The sequence below is a fragment of the Lissotriton helveticus genome, chromosome 3_1 (assembly GCF_964261635.1).
Source record: "Lissotriton helveticus chromosome 3_1, aLisHel1.1, whole genome shotgun sequence".
Lineage (NCBI taxonomy): Eukaryota > Metazoa > Chordata > Amphibia > Caudata > Salamandridae > Lissotriton > Lissotriton helveticus.
Window position 1 is genome coordinate 1,027,029,990 of NC_136061.1, and position 22,216 is coordinate 1,027,052,205.

General features: G+C 38.3%; 1 protein-coding gene across 1 annotated transcript in view; it reads left to right on the forward strand.

Moving 5' to 3' along the window:
- The window catches only part of LOC144824202 (dynein axonemal heavy chain 11-like), a 3,356,387-nt gene that overhangs the window by 2,809,284 nt on the left and 524,887 nt on the right, over positions 1–22,216 (forward strand). Inside the window, exon 75 of the mRNA XM_078683354.1 lies at positions 5,648–5,883. Coding sequence (XP_078539480.1) covers positions 5,648–5,883 — 236 coding nt within the window. The remainder of the gene's footprint in view (positions 1–5,647; positions 5,884–22,216) is intronic.

Genomic DNA, 22,216 nt, shown 5'->3' on the forward strand with positions numbered 1-22,216 from the left:
TGTTGCTTATATAGACAGTTCCTTGGAACAAGCTGACGCGTTTCGAGGCTATGGCGCCTCTTCTTCCTGGGCTACTACAAAACAGCACTGACAAATCACCTGACTGCAATTACCACATGCTTTTATTGAGCAGTTGCCAATCACGGCGTACCAAGATTTCACGCTGCATTGTGGGACTTGTTGTCTTGACAGGCGAATTAAGATATAACTTACAGTAAGTTCAGTGTCCATTTCTCATTAGCTTTGTGTACACCTTGAGTAGGTGGGAAACTGTCTATTTTTGCTTCAATTATTTTTTTAATTTCTGAACCCCCCATGCAACCCTCCTGCGCTACCCCCTACCCGCCATTAATGCCAGCCATGACTGGGGAAAGTATTGGACTTCGGAGGGGTAAGATTTACTACTTCGGAACAGTAAGATTTACTATTCCCACTCCAGTCTGTGCAACAGTAGGAAAAGTGTTGGACTTCAGCGGGGTTAAATTTACTGTAACCACTCCTGTCTAAGCAACAGTATGGAAAGTACATTACATATTTAAAATGCCCCATTAATTTAGTGCAAATATAATATCCACATATATATATATATATATATATATATATATATATATATATATATATATATATATATATATATATATATATGCCAAAAGAACTCCACACCGCTACCTCCAATCCCACGCGATCGGCAAAGCAGTAGACGGACCACAATTGAGGGTTACAATTCTTTACTGCAGAGAAGGGTCAAATGATAAATATATATATATATATGTTGGTTTAATAATAATGCTCATATTAGGTATTTTATATTTGTACTAAATAATAGGGTAATATATATATATATATATATATATATATATATATATTTATTTATTGAGATAGATAGATAGATAGATAGATAGATAGATAGATAGATAGACAGATAGATAGATAGATAGATAGATAGATAGATAGATAGATAGATAGATAGATAGATATACACACACACACATATATATAAAATGAAAAACAATTACACAATTTATATGATTATTAAATAATCAATTATAACTTCATTAACCTACCACTTTATACCCCTATAAACCCAGAAGCACACAGCTAAAATATAACAAAAAATAATTACTACACAATTTAGATAATTAATAATCAATTTAATAATTAATAATGTATGAATAATACGAGTTAATTAATTATTACTTAATTAGCTTCCCACCCTATACTACTATACGCCCAGCAGCCCACACCTAAAATATAACAAAAATATAGTTATTACACAATTTAAATAATTAATAATCAATTAAATTAGTAATAATAAATTCATAGTTAATTATCAAATATTTATCATTTAATTAACTTCCCACCCTATACCCCTACAAACCTAGCAACCTGCTATGACACGATTAATTACATTAACATTTAAAAATCAACTTTTAAAAATATTACTAGCAATTATACAAACATTAATCACAAATAAAATGTATATTTGAACAAAAACACATTAGGATAATTAAATAATGATATGGTTTATACCTAATTTATTGAAAATGATATTAACAACAACAATATTCTTAACAACGATATTACTTACCTGAAAAAAAAACGATATTCTTGACAAGATATTTCTGCATCAGGTTATTTTTATATCACAATATTGTTTTCCCAATAATTCTGTCTCCCAATATTTACAACTCAATATTTTATCCAAATGTGGAAGCCCCCTTAAGTAATAAATATATTGCTCGTATTATTTTTGTAAAATTACAAGTTCTGGACTATTGCCTGACCTAAAGAAGAGTCAACTTAATGGCTTTGTCAATGCTTTTTATTTTACCGTCCTAAAATAGCTGTTGGCAATTGTGGAACAGTAATTATCCCACAAGCATATATCAGTCATGCTGAAGTAGTTTAACTAAAGCAGTTTCTAAATGTGACTATAAAAGTCATGTTTGAAACCAGCCACTGCCTGTTCCTAAATTCTGTGACTTTGTGGCAGTATTGACTTGATAATTGAAGGGCTTGAGTTCTGTACGTCGCTTTTGTCACTTTTACTTTTGGGTTAGGCCGGCTTTAGGTTTGTTTAGACTTTATTTGATTAATGAAGCAGTCAAATGGCCATAACTTACAGCTAAAAGTAGGATTGCTCCAAATATAAAAGAGAAATTGAATTTCAGAATGAAAAATAACACAAAATACATTATGAACATCCCTCGTAGTCACAGGGTAGAATAAGGTGTATCTTATTGGTCACAAAGGCCAATTATCAGGAAACTAAAGTCTCACTGTCACAAGACATTAATGATTAATGTCTTGTGACAGTGAGACTTTAGTTTCCTGATAATTGGTATTAGTGGGTATATTGGAAACTCATTTTGCTCTATCATTTCGTGTGCAGGATAACTGAATGAAAATTCTCATCTTCCATCCATGTCCAGGGCTATGGGTTGTGCTAGGTGGTTGTGACCTCTAACTGAGCTACTAGCCCACAGGTCTATCCTTCTTCGACTTTTACCAGCCACAAATGCAGCAGCCACCACTTTCATACATTAAATGAGCTTCTCCATTGCAGAACAATATTCAGTTTGGCCTTCCTGGTCAACCACTAGCCCTCCTTCAACATTTGCGCTCCCTTCGAGCAACAGCGGCAACTGCATCCAGCAGACCACTGGCCAGAGTGACATCCTACCACCGCAGCCAATCACCGTCCACACAACCAGCTCCCGGAAGGTGGAGCACACAATGGAAAACTAAAGGTTTCCAGTACTAAACTAATATATTACCATAGAAATAGAGGAAGAAAAATGCACTGGCCCTTGTTTCCAAATAAATACAGTGTCCCTCTTGAAGTAGTCACAAATTATTTCGTATGTTGCAAAAATGATCAAATCCAGAAAAAAAACATGGGCGAAGGTGCAGTTTTTGGCCGAATTCAACCTTTTAACTTCAATTAAGGCATGTGCGGAAAACAATAAATTTATCAAAGAATTGAAAATATAATATTAATGGCATTCAGAAGCTCTCACGCTTTCTTTTAATAAACTGCACAACATCACCAACAAAACGATGAACATGTTTCGCCATTAATAGGAGTTGTGTTGTCACTTCTCCATATGCAAAGGTCTTTATAGGAAAACAAATTACTCCAATTCAAAATGTTCGCTACGAATGATAAAACTGACAGAGACAGGAATAATTGTAAACTAGTACTGTTTGTAATCATACCTCAGCAGGCCCCCCAGGAGATTGAGTACACTGTGGGTGCGATCAGGGAAACAAAAGGAGACAAAAATACCCAAAAATGCTCATTGTTTTAGTGAGCGGGTGTGGGATAACGTAAAGAGCTGACGATTTTGGAACTGTGGAACCGGGTTTGAGTCTCAGCGTCGGCTCTCTCCGTGCCTACTAAAAAACAAATATGCAGAGACATGCCGATCTAAAAAATGTAAATTAAACAATGGGAAATGTTTTATTAGCCCTGAACGCGTACAGTAAAAAAAGCTGACATTTCAAATACACTGCCTGAAACAAAATTAAAAAATTGTACGCCACAACAAACCTACATGCACAAAAGAGCATGCCTACTAGTAACTGAGGCATGCTCGATGGGAGAGGTCGACACCAAAAAAGGAGGGACATATAACCAACATTAACCATACAGAAGCAAGCCTTTGAGAATGAGGTGCAAACAACAAATTAAAAATGATGGGCGGGCAGTAAGCTCACAAAGTAGATACAGCATAGCTTGGTGAAACAGTGCATGCTCTGCCTAGGCAAGACCTAAAAAGGGAAAGTGCGATCATCCACCAAATTGATAACTGCTAGCAACTCTGCACCTTTTAGCAAAGCTACTACAAAGATGTTAAGAACTTAATTTATAGAGTGGGTTTAAAGACAAAATAGATATCAGCTCAGATTTAGAGTTGAGATGTCCACACTACTAAATGCAGTAGCCCAAGTTCAAATGGCAATGTATGCACTTCAGCCTAGTGGATTTCCCTGTATGGAGCATATATGGGTTCTCCATTGCATTCACGATGGCTGACTAGGTAACACTGTGGTCAAGGATACCTGGATGAGATGCCCTTGATGGCCAGTATTTGTTACCAGTGAGCATCATAAAGATAGTTAGTAACACTTAATGATCCAGGAATTGGTGAATTGACTGAGCGCATATACAACAAACATAAAGCCAGGCATTGATGTCTGTCTACTCCTCTTCTTCTCTACAATTTCTACTAGTTTACTGGGGGTGGAATGTAGGGAAAGAAGGCAGATTCTACACCTAGCTGGCTGGTGAACACATTCCTGCCCTTTCTTTCCAGACAATATACTACTCCTGGATGTCACCCCAGTGGGATGTGTGAGCTCTCAATCAAGTAAGCAAACTAGCTCTAACTAATAACTATACATGTTGTTATTACTCAGATAATGAGTTTTGGATGGACAACTGCTGGGAATAGCAGTCATTTTGGGAAATATGAAATCAAGATAGTTACAAGTAATAATTATCGTGGCCTAATGACAGGCAATACATTGTCATATTAAGCAATGCTTGACTTCAAGAAATGAACACATGTTGCACTGATGGGAAGACTAAAACACATGATAATAAGTCAATGTTGCATCTGGTACTGCCTGTTCTACTTTGCAGTCTGATTTCAAGAGTGGAAATCCAACCTTCCCAAACTTTAAGGGCCCATTTAGAAGAGTTTTTTCGAAATGTTCAGTTTTATTGTATATCTAGTGTGCCCACTTCACATATTGTCAAGTGGATCTAAGGAGATCTGAGATCCTCTATTGCTATCTAGAAGTGCCATGTCTTAAACCTGCAGAACTCAGTCTCTCATTAAGTCAGAATATGCAACTTTACACTTCCAACTGTAACGTGTCAGTGCCAAACATATCATTTGCGCTCATCAAGGAGAAACAATAATTATTGTGTTGCATGAGACACTTCATTTGTATATTGGATTGCCTTTGTATATATAAGAATGCCTACAATAGCTTTGCAAGAAGTAGTACACAAATTAAGGATTTGATTCTCTCCAATGCGAGTGAGTGACCAATAGATGTTTTATCCTAAAGTGCATGCTGCTGTTTGCTTCATATACTCTTCACTTTAATTATAAGGAAAGTGAGCTATATCATCAGGTGGCTGTTCATCTAGGGGTCTGCTGCACATTTTGTGGACTTTACTCTTTATTGATGTAAAAGGGTATTATGCAATATTTCCAGTCTTTGAGTTTACTGTTTTGGCTGACTGAGAAATGTGACGACAGGAGCCCTTTTAAGCAGCCTAGGGCAAGGGACCAGGATGGCTAGATACACGCACAGCTGCAGGCTTTGATGAACCTGGAAATAGAAGCATTTGTATTATTGGAAGCAAGTTCATTGACCAAGCACTTGCATACTGTAATGAACTAAATACAGATACATGAAGCGGTTGTTATTATTTTAGAATGATTGCAAAAAAATTGGTATGGAATTATTGTGGTAATGTAACAGTGTGAATATTGTTTTTAACTTATTGCATGTTAAACTGTTGATGATTTATATAAACTAATGATAACGATTGAGTACAAAATAAATTCTTACATGCAAAGTAATTTTATTTTGATGGAACTTGCTATTATTCTTTTTTATGTTTTAGGTTCCCATTCCAATGACTGAAGGTCTTGATCCAATCTCCATGCTAACAGATGATGCAACAATTGCCAAATGGAACAACGAAGGACTGCCTAGTGATAATATGTCCACACAAAATGGCACTATTCTCACGAATTGTGAACGATGGCCTCTGCTGATCGATCCCCAGCTCCAGGGAATCAAATGGATAAAGAGTAGATATGGCTCTAGTCTAAAAGTCATCCACCTGGGTCAACGAGGGTATGAGATGGTAGTGTGTGTGTGTATATATATGTATGTGTGTGTGGGTGGGTGTGTAGGTTTGGTTGTTTGGAGTACTTTCCTCCTGTGTTTCCTCTCATTTGGGTCTGCAGCATGTGTATATGTCGGGGGCATGTAAGAGTGCATGTGTGTTCCAACCCATGGTTCCCTAATCATACAGTAAGCTGTAGTGTGGAATGAATGCAATGAAATGTTGGTCTGCTTGTTAGGGTAAAAGGGTATACAAACTGAGTGGGATGGTCTTCCTGCACCTTGTACAGGCATCCACAATACATCAAACCTGTCTAGATCAGAGAAGGCTCCTTTTAGAAGTATCTGAGTCCTACTTGGTTCTTGCAGTTGAGGACTATGGGACTATGGGACTTATTTAGAGTTTGGTGGATAGGGTACTCCATCACAAATGTGGTGGGTACCCCATCCACAGTATTGCAAATGCTTTATAGTCAATGGCTCTTGTAATATGAAGGATGGGACATCGCACCTTTGTGACAAGGTTAGCCAAACTCTAAAAAGACCCTAAATTTCCAAGTCTGAATGGCGTTGGTACTGCTACAGCGCGTCTCCAGAAATCCTTTCTAATCAATACTCACCATTTCCCTGAAACCTTAAAACTCACAAATCATGCATCAGTGGGGCCCATAACACTGTGCATTTACCCTGTTCACTTACACTTGGCTTCAAGGCTTTGGTGAATCGCAATGGAGAAATGCTGTAACATTTGGTGGAGCGTCTAAACCTATTTAACTATTTATTATTTACACCTGCAGATTATTTACACTTTACCATGGTTTATTCAAACTTTAAATATTCAGACACACCACCATAGTGGCAATGGATCTGCTAGAACGAAAATTAGGCGTAGGAAGAATCAAAGACCAGCTTTTACTTCTTCATTTATCTAATTTTTATTCAAGGCAAAACTGCAATTTATGTCTGACATTTATACATTAGTAATTCTTTATTCAGTAAATCTTAAATTTTATTTCAAAATGATCATTTTATTTAGAGCTCAAGTAAAATCGCTTTATTTTAGAAAACAGTTCAAGTTTAGCAAAGAGCAGATAGTTCCAAATTCATTCTCTCCTAACATCCCTAACTAACACCCTCATCTTATCCTTCAATCCTGCAAAGCAAACAAGTAAAAGTCATTAGAATCTTACATCCAGGAATTGGTCAGCAATCGGGCAGCATCTCCAGTAGAAATCGGAAAAGCGACCCCTTCTAGTTAAATCCAGGGGGTTTTATACCCTATTTCCCTAACTTAATCTATCTAAAAAGTAACTGTCATCCTTTACTCAAAATTTCATTGGACAATTTCGGGGTGGGTGAACATCTTCTCACCATTACAACATCATTTCCTCGATGGTTCAGCAGAAAAATAAAGGGGCTTTGTTTAGGACAGTCCATAGCGTAACTATTTCTTGTATTAGATACATCGACACCCTTTCCCATGATCACAACATCCAAGCGTCCATGTTTGGCACCCATCCTAGGTTCCGGGCTAAGGCAGCCTTGAACCTCCTCGAGCACAGGCAGTTCACTCTGACTTGCAGGTTTTGGCGGGCCTGCGCTGTTCAGCTCTTGCTCACTGTTTACCCAAACGTCCATTTTCTAGCTAGGCCTCAGAAGCCACTTTTGGAACTATCATAGAAACAAACACAAATTCATGTTAATTTTTGAATTTTAACCCATTCTGTTTACCTCCCACCTTACTAATGTTTCCCAATTAGTTGTTACCTAGCAAGTAAGCCACATAAATGCGTTTTATACTTACATTTTCGTCCTCTCCTCAACACAAACCGTGTACAAAAAGCACATTTAATTTGCATTTTGTTTATAACTAAGCCGTGCATTAATTCACAACACAATAACAATACATATTAGCTGGTTTTATTGCAACATGCAAGCAAAGTTAGTTTTACCCGTGTAATAATAATAAAATAATGTGTGCATCTTACTCTATGGTTGGTTAATTCTTCAAAACATGCAATCAGTAAATATTAACGTTATGGGACATTAACTTCGAGATGGGTACACAAAATTTTGTGTTTGCCACCTCGCTCCATCAATTCCCTCATCTGGTGATTCTATCACCAAATAATTCTCAACATTTTGGAAACTTTAGCAGAACATGTTTCAATTTCCTTTTGTTAATGTCATCTATACTTTTGTCTCTTTCTCTTTTGAATTTTTGAAAAACCTTTCTATTATTTCTTCCATTTCTATCTCATTCTTTTCTCTCATTCTTGCCAGTCGTTCTTCATTCCTTTTCTTGATCAAATTCCTGAAATCTCTTCTACCCTTGTATATACAGCATAACCTTGTCATAAGGATTACTATCACTAAGACTGTTATCGGTATTAGTATTTTAGCTATAATTGAACTGCCTATTTCTTGAAACCAATGCTTAATCGCTGAGAAACTTTTACCCAGTCTTTCAAGGACACCTTCAACCTCCAGTGGTTCAATTTCTTTATGCAAATCTGTAATATTTATTATATAATTTTCAATATTCTGACTTTTATCTGGAATGTAAGTACAACAATGTTGAACTTTCAAAATTCCACAGACTCCTCCCTCTTTTGCTAAAATTATATCAAGGGCAAGTCTGTTTTGCATAACCATAGCTCTCATAGCAACCATTTCAGTATCTACCATTAGGAATCCTCCTGCTGTATCTGTTGATAATTTATCAACTATTGTGCACAATTTTCTGATTCTATTTGCATTAAACAAAATTCCCACTGCTGGTATCAGTGCTCCAAATACATCACCTATTATTTCTAACACACTTTCTCTTCTTTTTCGACTTAGAACTTTACCTATCTCATGCTTTCCATTAGTACCTCTACCTACATGGAAAATTTTAGGAAAGACCAAACCCACATAACATGTCCCATACCAATGGTCTGGCAGTCTATAATAAGCTCTATTCCCACATATGAAATAAATTCCAGGAAAAACAGTATCATTTCCTCCTTTAAATCCCCAACCCCCTATAATTCCATAGGTATCTTCAAATTGACTCGCACCCACAAAATAATTGTCAAACAATGAGTTATCTCTTCTAATACAAAATTTTCCCAACATTGGTGCATCTATATTGATTGCTACATTCACATTCTTGTCCTCAATGTTCTCATCATTAAATGTGTAATATTTAGACTTTGCGTGTTTCATTTTCTATTTTCGTTTGTAAGCAATTCTCCTTTCCTCAACCATGTTTAAGAATGCCTTTTCCTCAACTCTCATTTTACATGTCAAATTATTATTAAATGCATACTCATGCGTTAACTCATCTACCTCTAGAAAATATTCTCCCATTACCTCAGCATGTTTTCTTTTATTTAATGTATTATCAGTCTTTAATTTCGCAAATATTTCATCTACATTAGAATAGTGATATTCCAGTTTCCCAGTTTTGTAAAACAAACTTGCAATTACACTACAAGTTACTCCATATGTAAGAGGAAGGTTGTGATAAGTCACCCCTTCTGACACTGATGCTGGCAATTTTACACAAACTTAACAGTCATCAACATTCATTGTTTTGATGTACTCAAGCAGTAACTTTGAAAAGGTATTCTTGGTATAATCACGTATAGATCTATCTTGATGCAACTCTGGCTTGTACACATGAGTCTCATGCACTTTTTCTTTCTCAATTGGCTTACTTGAATTTGCATTCAGTTTTAATTTTGTTAAATTACTTTGGAAAGGAATCACAATAGCTAAAATTACCCACAGTTTTATCAACAGCCTCATACAGATTGTAAAGCATCTACACCATTTTCTAAAAATTGAATACTTCATTTTATGGTTATTCATTGACATCTTTCCTAACAACGTTTCTTCCACCTTATGTCACCTATAAATTTCACACCACTTAGCACTCTAACAAGTTTTCTTCGACCTTGTGTCAATTTCTATTCTAAATTATACTATAATTAGATTCTCTAACAAGTTTTCTTCGACCTTTTGTCAACTCCGACCTCTTCTATATTTACAAAATCCGTCTCACAGGACTACAGACTTTTTTACTTTAATATCAAATACTTTGAACACCTAACTTTCCATTTCTTAGTTGACTTCTTTGCTCACTTTTCCCAATTGGCTTTGGGTTGTACAAGTTTTCTTGACTACTATTAACTTCAACAATTGGTGGCATGACAATATATGTCCACTCAGGTGATTTGTACCTCTGATTCGGACGTCTTACTCTTTTAGGCCTCTGAATAGTCTCTATTTTCTTTCCCAATGTTTCTTTCTGGCTGGAGATCTCATTCCCTTGATCTTTTTGCTCTTTTGTTTTGTTCACTATTCTGAATCTTAATCCTCCAGCTCCTTTAGGCCAATTGTCTCCTTTGCAGACTTTCTTAGTCTTTGGCTCTATTGTATTATGCTCCACTCTCCAAGCTCTTTTTCTTGTGCTTTTTCTTAATGGAGTTTCGTCTGCACTGTCATCAGTTTCACTCTCAGTGTCTTCTACTGTATCATTGATTATGATCTTCACAATGTCTTTGTCTTCATCAGTTTCAATTTTCTCTACTGTTACTCTGTTAGGAACACCTTCATAACTGGTACTTGGAATCTCATCCTTGTCGTGAGTTACTTCCTTTTTTCCAGTTTCAGGATTTCCGTTCCTGCTTTCAGAGTTTTCAGATTGCTTTATAGTTTTCTCCTTTTCAACAACTTTTTCTTCACTTTCTTTTGCGTCTTTACTGGTGCTTGTCTTTACCGATTCTCGACCTTCAAGTTGATCTTCTGAATCTGATATTTCAACAATCTCCCTTTCACCTTCACCTTCAGACACAGAACTGGCTTCTGATACTTCCAGATGTCGACGTTCCTGTCGATCTTCAATATCTGGATCCTTTTCTGGTTCACCTTCAGAATCAGAGTCAGTTGTACTTTCACCGTCGTATGGGTATTCAGGTTCAGGCACACGGATGGTGTGACCAGCATGAACCCACCTTTTCAGTCCAGCACACTTAACTGCAGTAGTACTGACCAAGATCACTTGACGTGGTCTTTGCCACCTTGGTACCAAACAATTCCTTCTGCGATGAACTTTCACTTGTACCCAGTCCCCAGGGACTAGATCATGAGCTGGAAATTTCTCTTTGGAACTTGATTCAGTTCCCACCTGGTGGAGCACAGGAGTTACTACATCAGATAGATTCTTACAGCAATCCAGTATGATGTCATGATTTATTGTCAACAACTTATTAACTGGTACATAGGCCTGTCTCATCACCCTTCCCATCAAGATTTCGTGTGGACTTAATCCAGTTTTTCTGTCAGGTATGCTCCTTAATGTCATTACAAGTGGCAAAGCATCAGGCCACTTCATTCCTGTTGCCAAACACATTTTTGCAATTCTGTTTTTAATTGTCCCGATCACCTGTTCAACTACTCCTGAAGCCTCAGGTCTATATGAACAATGTAACTTCTGGCGAATGTCCAGAGCTTCACAAATCATCTGCATTAACTCATTTTGGAAATGTGGGCCTCTGTCAGATTCAATCGTGACCGGAAACCCGAAACGTGGTATTATCTCACACAAGAACAGTTTAGCAACAGTTAATCCATCATTCCTTCTTGTGGGGAAAGCTTCTACCCATCGAGAGAACAAACAGATTATCACAAGAACATAGCTGAGTCTGTTGTATGGAGGTAACTCAACAAAATCCATCTGAACTCTTGTGAATGGGCCACCCTCCTGTCCTATGGTTCCCAAACTTACAATAGTTTTTCTGTTTGGATTAAATTGCTGACAGACTATGCATCTTTGACACAAACTTTCAGCAATCATTCTGAATTTAGGATTATACCAAGTCTGTCTAAAGAGAGGAGTCATAGCGTCTCTGCCAATGTGTGCTTGACCATGGTACATTCGGGCCATATCTGAAATCATGCTGTTGGGCATTACTGGTCTTTCATCTTTGTAAACCCAAATTTCATCTTCCTCCCTTTGTCTGCAACCTGATTTTAACCAAATATCTTTTTCCTCTATTCCTGCCTCTTCCTGCATCTGTTTCACTTCCTGCCAAGTCTCAACTACCGTGGTTAGCATTAAAGGACTTGGAACATGTTCTTCAGTTTTTTCTCGATTGATTGAAATTTGATTCTTTGCACAATGTTTTGCAATTGCATCAGCGTAACTGTTTCCTCGTGTGATATAATCTTCAACTTTCTTATGAGCGGAACATTTTACCACAGCCAATTTTTCAGGCAACTGTATCACATCAATCAGTGTCTTCACAAACTCTGCATTCCGAATGGGTGTTCCTGCAGAGGTCAATTAACCTCTTTGAGACCAGAGCTGTCCATAATCATGAACAACTCCATAACCATATTGACTATCAGTCACTATGGTTACTTTCACCTCTTTTCCCAACTCACATGCTCGTATCAAAGCAATCAATTCCGCTATTTGAGCAGAATGAATTCCTTTCAGACAAGATGCTTCCAACACTTCTGCCACTGTACAAACAGCATATGCAGCACTTAAAACACCACTCTCTGTTCTCAGGCATGATCCATCCACAAACATTACAAAATCTGATTTGAGCAAAGGTTCATCTTTAATGTCTGGAGGAGGCTTTGTGCAGTATTCCAGAACATCCAAACACTTGTGATCAACCTCACCTTTCACTTCTGCTTCAACTGTATCAGGTAACAGTGTCGATGGGTTGACATTCACACATCTTGTAATTGTCACATTCTCAGCTCCCAAAATTATTTTCTCATAACGTGTCATTCTGCTATTAGCCATGTACTGAGTCTTTGCTCTTGTGAGGAGAATCTCCACTGAATGAGGTACATAGAGTCTCACAGGATATCCCATCACAATTCCTTCACTTTGCTCCAGACTTACACTGGTTGCTGCTACTGCTTTCAGACAACCTGGCAAAGTCTTTGCAACAGGGTCCAAAACAGCTGAGAAGTATGCAATTGGTTTTCTCATTCCTCCATGCCTCTGAATTAATACTGACATAGCACATCCTTCACGCTCACTGCAGTACAATTCAAATTCTTTTTCGTAATCAGGCATTCCCAAAGCTGGTGCTTCACACAATTTAGTTTTTAGCTGTTCAAACGCTTCCATCTCTGTTTTGGTCAGAACAATAGGGTCTCTGATGTCTGCCTTTGTCAGTCTCTGCAATGGTTTTGCAATCAATGAAAATTCACTTATCCACTGTCTACAGTAACCTACCATTCCTAAGAACATTCTTACCTGTCTTTGAGTCTTAGGTGGCTGCATTCCTTGTATCATTTTAATTCTCTCAATTGTGACCTGTCTGATTCCTTTAGCAATCTTGTGACCTAAATACTGTACTTCTTTCTGGCAAAACTGTAATTTTGATGGAGACACCTTATGTCCCTCCTCAGCCAAATGATTCAACAATGCTACTGTATCAGTTATACAGGCATCCTTTGTTTTTGATGCAACCAAAAGATCATCAATATACTGTACTAACACAGATTCTCCAGGCATGCTCAAATTTTCTAAAGATTTCTTTAGCAGCTGATTAAAAATCGATGGACTCTCAGTGTACCCTTGTGGAATTCTACACAATTCTAGGATACGATTTTGGAAAAGGAACGCAAAAATTGTTTGGCTTTCTGGATGCAATGGAACAGTAAAGAACGCATTGCACAAATCAATCCCTGTGTACCATTCTGCATCATGAGGTATTTGGTACAAAATCACTGCTGGATTCGGAACAACCGGACAACATGGGACAACAATTTGATTAACTTTTCTCAGGTCCTGCACAATTCTAAATGTTCCGTTTGGCTTTTTCAATCCCATAATTGGCCAATTACAAGGACTACTCTCAATTTCTCTTAGAATTCCCTGTTCAATCATTTTGTCAATTACTGGAGTAATTCCTTCAATTACTTCGGCAGTCATTTTATACTGTGGTATATTCGAATAACTTGCACCTTCTTTTATGGACACTTTCACAGGATCAACTCCTTTCATCAAGCCTATATCTTTTCCAGTGAAATCCCACACACTTTCTTTCACTGCCTCTTGCAGTTCAACAGGAATTTTCTCTTTATCAAAAACAGGAAACAGTTTGTCTTGTTCTGCCTCAATCATGAGCATTGTCAATTTATACAAACTATCTTCGTCTGGAGTCTGCAATTCTATGCCATCTGGTGAACAGTATATGGCACAGTACATTTTACACAATATATCCCTGCCTAGCAAATTAACAGGACTGCTATCGCACACCACAAACCGATGCATATCTTTGTATGTCCCAATCTCTATCTCAACTGGTTTTGTCAATGGAGTATTTATTTGTCTGTTAGCTACACCTTCAACCTGGATTGTCTCACCCGAGAGAGGAAGATTTTGAATTTTCACTGATCTAACAGTAGAACGGGTAGCACCAGTGTCCACTAAGAAAGTTATTTCCACATCATTCACCTTTCCGCTCACAAATGGACCTGACTGATCTACCTCAAGAGTGGCTCCAAGCACACACTCTTCTTCCTCCCTCAGGCACCATCAGAAACTTTCATCCGGCTCACTGCCATTCTCCTCTTGCAACCAATATTGAGGACACGCTTTTACTCTTTGTTGACTTTTTACCTGCTCACCTCCGCTGAATCCTGTCTCTGTACAGTATCTCTGCTGATTTCCACTGTATGGCAGTGGCGGTTGCGGCACCTGACTTTGCTGATTTGCTATCTGCTGTTGCTGCGGTTGCTGCTAATTTACCTCAAACTGCACCTGCGGATTCAATGATGTATGTTCCACATTAACTCTAGGCGGACATTTACACTCTTGTTTCCAATGCCCTATCTTGCCGCAGTTGAAACATGGCATTTTCTTCTTTAATTCATCAATATTCCCTACCAATTTAGGTTTGCCTTTAAACCCACCTTGATCTCCTGCATTCTTATTCTCCATCTGTGCTACTTGTTGTTCTGCTACTTTTACTTGAGCCCACATGGCTTTCTCTTTCAGCTTCTTTTGTTTTGCATCAATCTCTTCACTGCAATACTTCTCCTGTCTCAGCACCTTATCTACTGAGCTCGACTTCCAATCCATCATGCTATGTCTAATCATGTCTGAAATTTCTGGTCTTAATCCATATACAAATCTATATACAAAGTGGCTCATGTCCTTTTCATTTAATTCCTCATAACCACTATATTGTTTGAAAACCAACAACAACCTTTCATAGAATGAATGTACAGTTTCTTTCGGCTCCTGGGTAGTTCTGTCTATCTTTACCCAATCAGTTTCTTTTGGAGGTATTTTATTTTTCAACCACACTATCACTTGTTCATATTTTCTCATCACGTCTGGTGATGGAGCTCCCGTTTTCTCATCTCTGGGATACTCTTCCCTTGGCTAATCCACAGATATTTTACATTCTGTTCATAAATCTGTTGGCACCACTATATCAAATAATCCATCCAAATCAATCCACAATACTTTTGACACCTTTACAAATCTGTCAACTTGTCGATACCACTCTACTGGTTTCTCTCTCAGTCTGGGAAAATCATTCGTAAATGACAATATATCTTGTCTGCTCCAGGGCACATGTACATATCCTCCTCCAGGAATTTCTCTCATAGGGAATTCAGTTGCCACTTTTCCCTTCTCTCTAATGGGGAAAGCTAAGGTAGACTTATCACTATTTTTTTCTTTCTTCTTCGCCCACTTGACTCTCCATTTACCTACGTCACGCCATTTGCGCAACAACACAATCAAATCTTTTATCTGAACTTGTCTTCCTGCAGTATTCATATTTTCAATGTCTCTTTCTGCAAAATCCACTCGATAAGTTTTCTGTAATGATTTTATTTTAGAAAAATCTATTCCACATTCACTCGCCACTTCTTCTAATTGTTCGTACATTGTCTTAGCTCTCCATGTTATGCTTTTGCATAAAAACATGAGCTCATCATCCTGGTAAGTTTTTAATCTGTCTGTCCCAATTGTTCCAATTATTAATTCTTCCATATCTATTTTTAATTTAGCCACATCCAACACTTTTAATTCCTGCTCTTTTAATTTTAACGATTTTATCCATTCACTCAACTCTTTTTCTGATGGTCCCATGGGTGTCTGCGTTAAATCTATTTTATCTGTACTTCTCTCTGGAGTAGCAGAGTCAGATTCTGCTCCTGTCGGGTATCCGCCTGACATATTTTGATTAAAAGTTAACTCTGGTGGATTTACACTTATATTCTGCCTTATTTGTGATAAATCAGGACAAGTATTCTCTTTTGCTCTCTGTAAACTTTGTTGTAATGGAATGGTTAATTTCGGCTCTTTTCATTTCTGATCTTCAAATACTGGTATCACAGGTCCTATGGTTACTGGTACAGTTACAGCTTCCATATTCTTAGTAAGGTTTTGAATCAATTCATGTGCAGAACGCTCATAATCACACATATTTGGCTGTTCATTACCTCGTCTTTCCACACTTAGCACAATTCTGTGCGAATCATTACTTTGTACAGGAGTTCCTGTAATTCTAGCTTCTCCTATCGGTGCACTTGGGACATATCTTGTTTCTACTCTTTCAGGAAAATCTCTAAAATTTGATGGTTGTCTTGGCGTTTCATTAACTCTTTCTTCTGCTACCGGGGCATTTGAGGTAGTCCATACAGAACTTGGTTGATATGGGGGTGGTCTCCTATTTAATATTTCTTCTAAAACAGCATCCTCTGATTCACTTTCACCATAACTTTGATTTCCCAATTCTGTATTCTTTTTCTTTTCTGTACTTTTTCGTCCCTCATATTCTTCAACCAATCTGACGGGATACATGCCATCGCACATACTTCCATCCCTCCATCTTCGCATTCTAGTCTCATGTGTTTCTCCCCACAAATCTCTAACTCTACCTCTCGGTCTAAGATGCCTACTCAACCTCTCACTCTCCATTTGATGCATCTCATCTTCCCACTCAACTAATGCTTCAAATTGAGTTGGTCTAGGTCTTGGTTCCAGTTTCATAATTTTGTCTATCAAATTCCTCAAAATAGCCAAATCAAACGATCCTCATTCCGGAAAAGCTAACCTACCATCATCCTTGGTATAATGTACCCAATTTTCCAGCCAAACACACGTATGGTATCCATATTTCGTCAACATATAGGAAGCAGGCGTTTTCGGTGAAGGAAGTATTTTTCCCTCTCTTGTAACTACCTCTTTGTCTTTTACAAACATGTTTTTCAGCTTTTTAAACCATGAAGATTTCTTCTTGTCATCATCATAATAGTAGTATGACATTTTCGGTAAACTTTCCTGGTTTCAAAAGATCGCCTACTATTCTATTGCTGTTTACGTAACACCAACCTATCACAGCGTGGTTCGCACTAATGCACCAGTTAGAACACAATACGTCACTATAGTGCTTAACCAATAGCTTTTGCTGCTTTCTGTGATGAACCAATCATCTCCTACTCTGTCTCGGTCACGTGGACCAATCCCAGCGCGACACTTTTGACGTCACCAGCGCTCCGGCTTCTGCAGCGCCGACTGACCCCTCCTTTACAGGGTTTTTCAAGAAGCCGTATTTACAAGATATTTTACAAAATCAGTTAGTAACTTACACAAAACAATTCCACTAATCTGTTTCACTAATAAAGTGATAGAATTTTCAATCGCACAAGTATTCTGTAGCCGGAGTAGACAACGCTTCTCTCCTCGGAATTTTTAGACTCGTCGATAAAGCAACACTACTGGCCTTACCCTTCTATCAGGCAATAACGATCTCGTTTCTCTAGGAAAGCACATACAGAGATCTTTTTCACCTCCTTGGAGACAGTCCCAGAGTTTCACTTGAACGCGTATTGCAATATCATTTACACACGTTCATACAGAAAACCCTATTCATATATACATGAACTCTGTTTACCAGTAGGCAGCGCGTCCATCTAACCCACCACAGAATTCCTCTATTGTTAGCAAAAGAGAGACACCACTCCCTTTACCCTTCAATCAAGCTCGGGTTTAGACCTATTAACTCTCCCAGCAGTAAGTTTTAGTCAGGGTGCACGGAATGATCCCCATACTTGAAGGCTGAAATTTCATAGACTGTCCTCACTATACATTTATCCTTTTACACCTAAGGTCCCTAAACAGTGATATGCGACGATACCACCGCAGTATTTGACGATACTCCTTTTTTGAAACAGACTAATTCACTGTGTGAATTTACCTAACCACGCTTTCTCTGCCTGCAGACAGAGGCACTGGCTTGACCCAACACTTGGAAGCCTTTCCAAAACTACATATAACGTAATACAAACTCAACAGATGTTAGTCATAATTCTGTACATCAAATTCTATATAGTACTTTATACATAACCCTAGCTAATTTCCTTAGCAACCACTACTCTGCTACCAAGTATATAACTGCTACAGCGCGGCTCCAGAAATCATTTCTAATCAATACTCACCATTTCCCTGAAACCTTAAAACTCACAAATCATGCATCAGTGGGGCCCATAACACTGCGCATTTACCCTGTTCACTTACACTTGGCTTCAAGGCTTTCGCAATGGAGAAATGCTGTAACATTTGGTGGAGCATCTAAACCTATTTAACTATTTATTATTTACACCTGCAGATTATTTACACTTTACCATGGTTTATTCAAACTTTCAATATTTAGACACACCACCATAGTGGCAATGGATCTGCTAGAACGAAAATTAGGCGTAGGAAGAATCAAAGACCAGCTTTTGCTTCTTCATTTATCTAATTTTTATTCAAGGCAAAACTGCAATTTATGTCTGACATTTATACATTAGTAATTCTTTATTCAGTAAATCTTAAATTTTATTTCAAAATGATCATTTTATTTAGAGCTCAAGAAAAATCGCTTTATTTTAGAAAACAGTTAAAGTTTAGCAAAGAACAGATAGTTCCAAATTCATTCTCTCCTAACATCCCTAACTAACACCCTCATCTTATCCTTCAATCCTGCAAAGCAAACAAGTAAAAGTCATTAGAATCTTACATCCAGGAATCGGTCAGCAATCGGGCAGCATCTCCAGTAGAAATCGGAAAAGCGACCCCTTCTAGTTAAATCCAGGGGTTTTATACCCTATTTTCCTAACTTAATCTATCTAAAAAGTAACTGTCATCCTTTACTCAAAATTTCATTGGACAATTTCGGTGTGGGTGAACATCTTCTCACCATTACAACATCATTTCCTCGATGGTTCAGCAGAAAAATAAAGGGTCTTTGTTTAGGACAGTCCATATCGTAACTATTTCTTGTATTAGATACATCAACACCCTTTCCCATGATCACAACGTCCAAGCGTCCATGTATGGCACCCATCCTAGGTTCCGGGCTAAGGCAGCCTTGAACCTCCTCGAGCACAGGCAGTTCACTCTGACTTGCAGGTTTTGGCGGGCCTGCGCTGTTCAGCTCTTGCTCACTGTTTGCCCAAACGTCCATTTTCTAGCTAGGCCTCAGAAGCCACTTTTGGAACTATCATAGAAACAAACACAAATTCATGTTAATTATTGAATTTAAACCCATTCTGTTTACCTCCCACCTTACTAATGTTTCCCAATTAGTTGTTACCTAGCAAATAAGCCACATAAATGCGTTTTATACTTACATTTTCGTCCTCTCCACAACACAAACCGTGTACAAAAAGCACCTTTAATTTGCATTTTGTTTACAACTAAGCCGTGCATTAATTCACAACACAATAACAATACATATTAGCTGGTTTTATTGCAACATGCAAGCAAAGTTAGTTTTACCCGTGTAATAATAATAAAATAATGTGTGCATCTTACTCTATGGTTGGTTAATTCTTCAAAACATGCAATCAGTAAATATTAACGTTATGGGACATTAACGTTGAGAGGGGTATACAAAATTTTGTGTTTGCCACCTCGCTCCATCAATTCCCTCATCTGGTGAATCTATCACCAAATAATTCTCAAAATTTTGGAAAATTTAGCAGAACATGTTTCAATTTCCTTTTGTTAATGTCATCTATACTTTTGTCTCTTTCTCTTTTGAATTTTTGAAAAACCTTTCTTTTATTTCTTCCATTTCTATCTCATTCTTTTCTTTCATTCTTGCCAGGCGTTCTTCATTCCTTTTCTTTATCAAATTCCTGAAATCTCTTCTACCCTTGTATATACAGCATAACCTTATCATAGGGATTACTATTACTAAGACTGTTATCGGTATTAGTATTTTACCTATAATTGAACTACCTATTTCTTGAAACCAATGCTTAATCGCTGAGAAACTTATACCCACTCTTTCAAGGACACCTTCAACCTCCAGTGGTTCAATTTCTTTATGCAAATCTGTAATATTTATTATATAATTTTCAATATTCTGACTTTTATCTGGAATGTAAGTACAACAATGTTGAACTTTCAAAATTCCACAGACTCCTCCCTCTTTTGCTAAAATTATATCAAGGGCAAGTCTGTTTTGCATAACCTAAATTTTCGTCCTCTCCACAACACAAACCGAGTACAAAAAGCACATTTAATTTGCATTTTGTATATAACTAAGCCGTGCATTAATTCACAACACAATAACAATACATATTAGCTGGTTTTATTGCAACATGCAAGCAAAGTTAGTTTTACCCGTGTAATAATAATAAAATAATGTGTGCATCTTACTCTATGGTTGGTTAATTCTTCAAAACATGCAATCAGTAAATATTAACGTTATGGGACATTGACTTTGAGAGGGGTACACAAAATTTTGTGTTTGCCACCTCGCTCCATCAGTACCTCATCGAAAGATTAATTAATGAGGAAAGAAAAGGGGATCTATTATTTAAGAACACATTTTTGAAACATACATTACCAGATTGGGGAATTTATATCACACAACGCCCAAGCCACGTGGATTTTCATTAAAGACAAGACATCTTAATGTTTAATTTATCTGAAGGACAACTAGGCATAACATTACAGTTACAAGAGGTGTGGCATCCTGTGCTCAAAGCAATCAGAGTAGCTTTAGCAAATCCCAATATAGTGAAAAATGTATGAACACTTGTGATTGGATGACTATTCTCTAGTCCAGGGTTGACTGGGCCACCCTGAACATGCCTCCAGTCTAAGATTGTATCTGATAGAGTCTTCTAGCTGCAGATTAGTTACCTTAGAAATATCCCAAGCTTCAGACTGGATCTGGAATTTTTTTGTGAACAGTACCCAGTTATGTGGCGTTGTTTGTCGCCGCCTGGCATCGTCTGCACCAGAAGTGATGTGCACGGTGCCTATAGATGACCACCCAAGCACACTAACGTCAGTTTTTTCTTTCACACCAGACAGCAGAGATCCAGAGATGAGCTAACCCTCAGTCACTTTTTGACTGACCTTTTGTCAAATATTTATTTTAGACATTTTATCCTGGTTTGCCAGGGATGTCTACGAGGAAGGCTGGTTTTAAGCCCTATGCGCCTGGCAACAACAAATGATGGTGATGGACCCACACCTCATCTGCCTCTGGTGTCTCGAGTGCTACAATGACCCAAGACCTGCGTTGATTGTCACACCATGCACCCCAACACCTTGAGAGAGAGATCCCTCAAGCTCATTGCTACTCAACGTGCGATGGTCTGGATCCCGGTCTAGAGGAAGGTCCCTGGATCGGTCGCAGAGCCAGTGTTCATCAATGCAGTCTAAGTTGTCGGGACACTCCCACAAAAAGAAGAAGAACAAGAAGTCAAAGAGGTCTTCGATTTCACCCCATTCCATGAAGTCATCTGACAAGATGAGGGAACGGTGGCTTTCAAGGCCTAGCTCTGCTGTCGCCACACCTCCCCAAGTTTCCTGCATTTGCAGCGACACCCGCCCAGGTTTTATGAGGTCATGCACTTCATATTTTAATGGCTCATCCCAACTCGTGTGACTCCCGGGCCCAGCGGGAATGGGAGGGGCCCCTAAGGGCTTTCTGCTTGTAGGTTTCCTCCCACCGCTTATCGGACCCCTTGGATCTATGGACGGATGGGGACCAACGCTGGTTTAGCCACCTTTACCTTCCCTGGTGCCAATCCCACTGCCAATGTCCCGACGGCATTACCCCTATTCTTATCCCTGACTCCACCACGGAGCCGGTTAGGCACCATCCAACACTTACTACAGCGATGACTGGAGGCATTCCATCGAGGCAGAAGTCTGAGCCCTAATCCAATGGGCTAGTACTTGAGGAAGATTGGGAGGGTCCACCAGACCGTTATGAATACCAGTCCCTAGACCCCAAAGAGGACAACTGGTGTGAGGGTTTGGCGGATGCCAGTGGACAGGACACCTTCACAGATA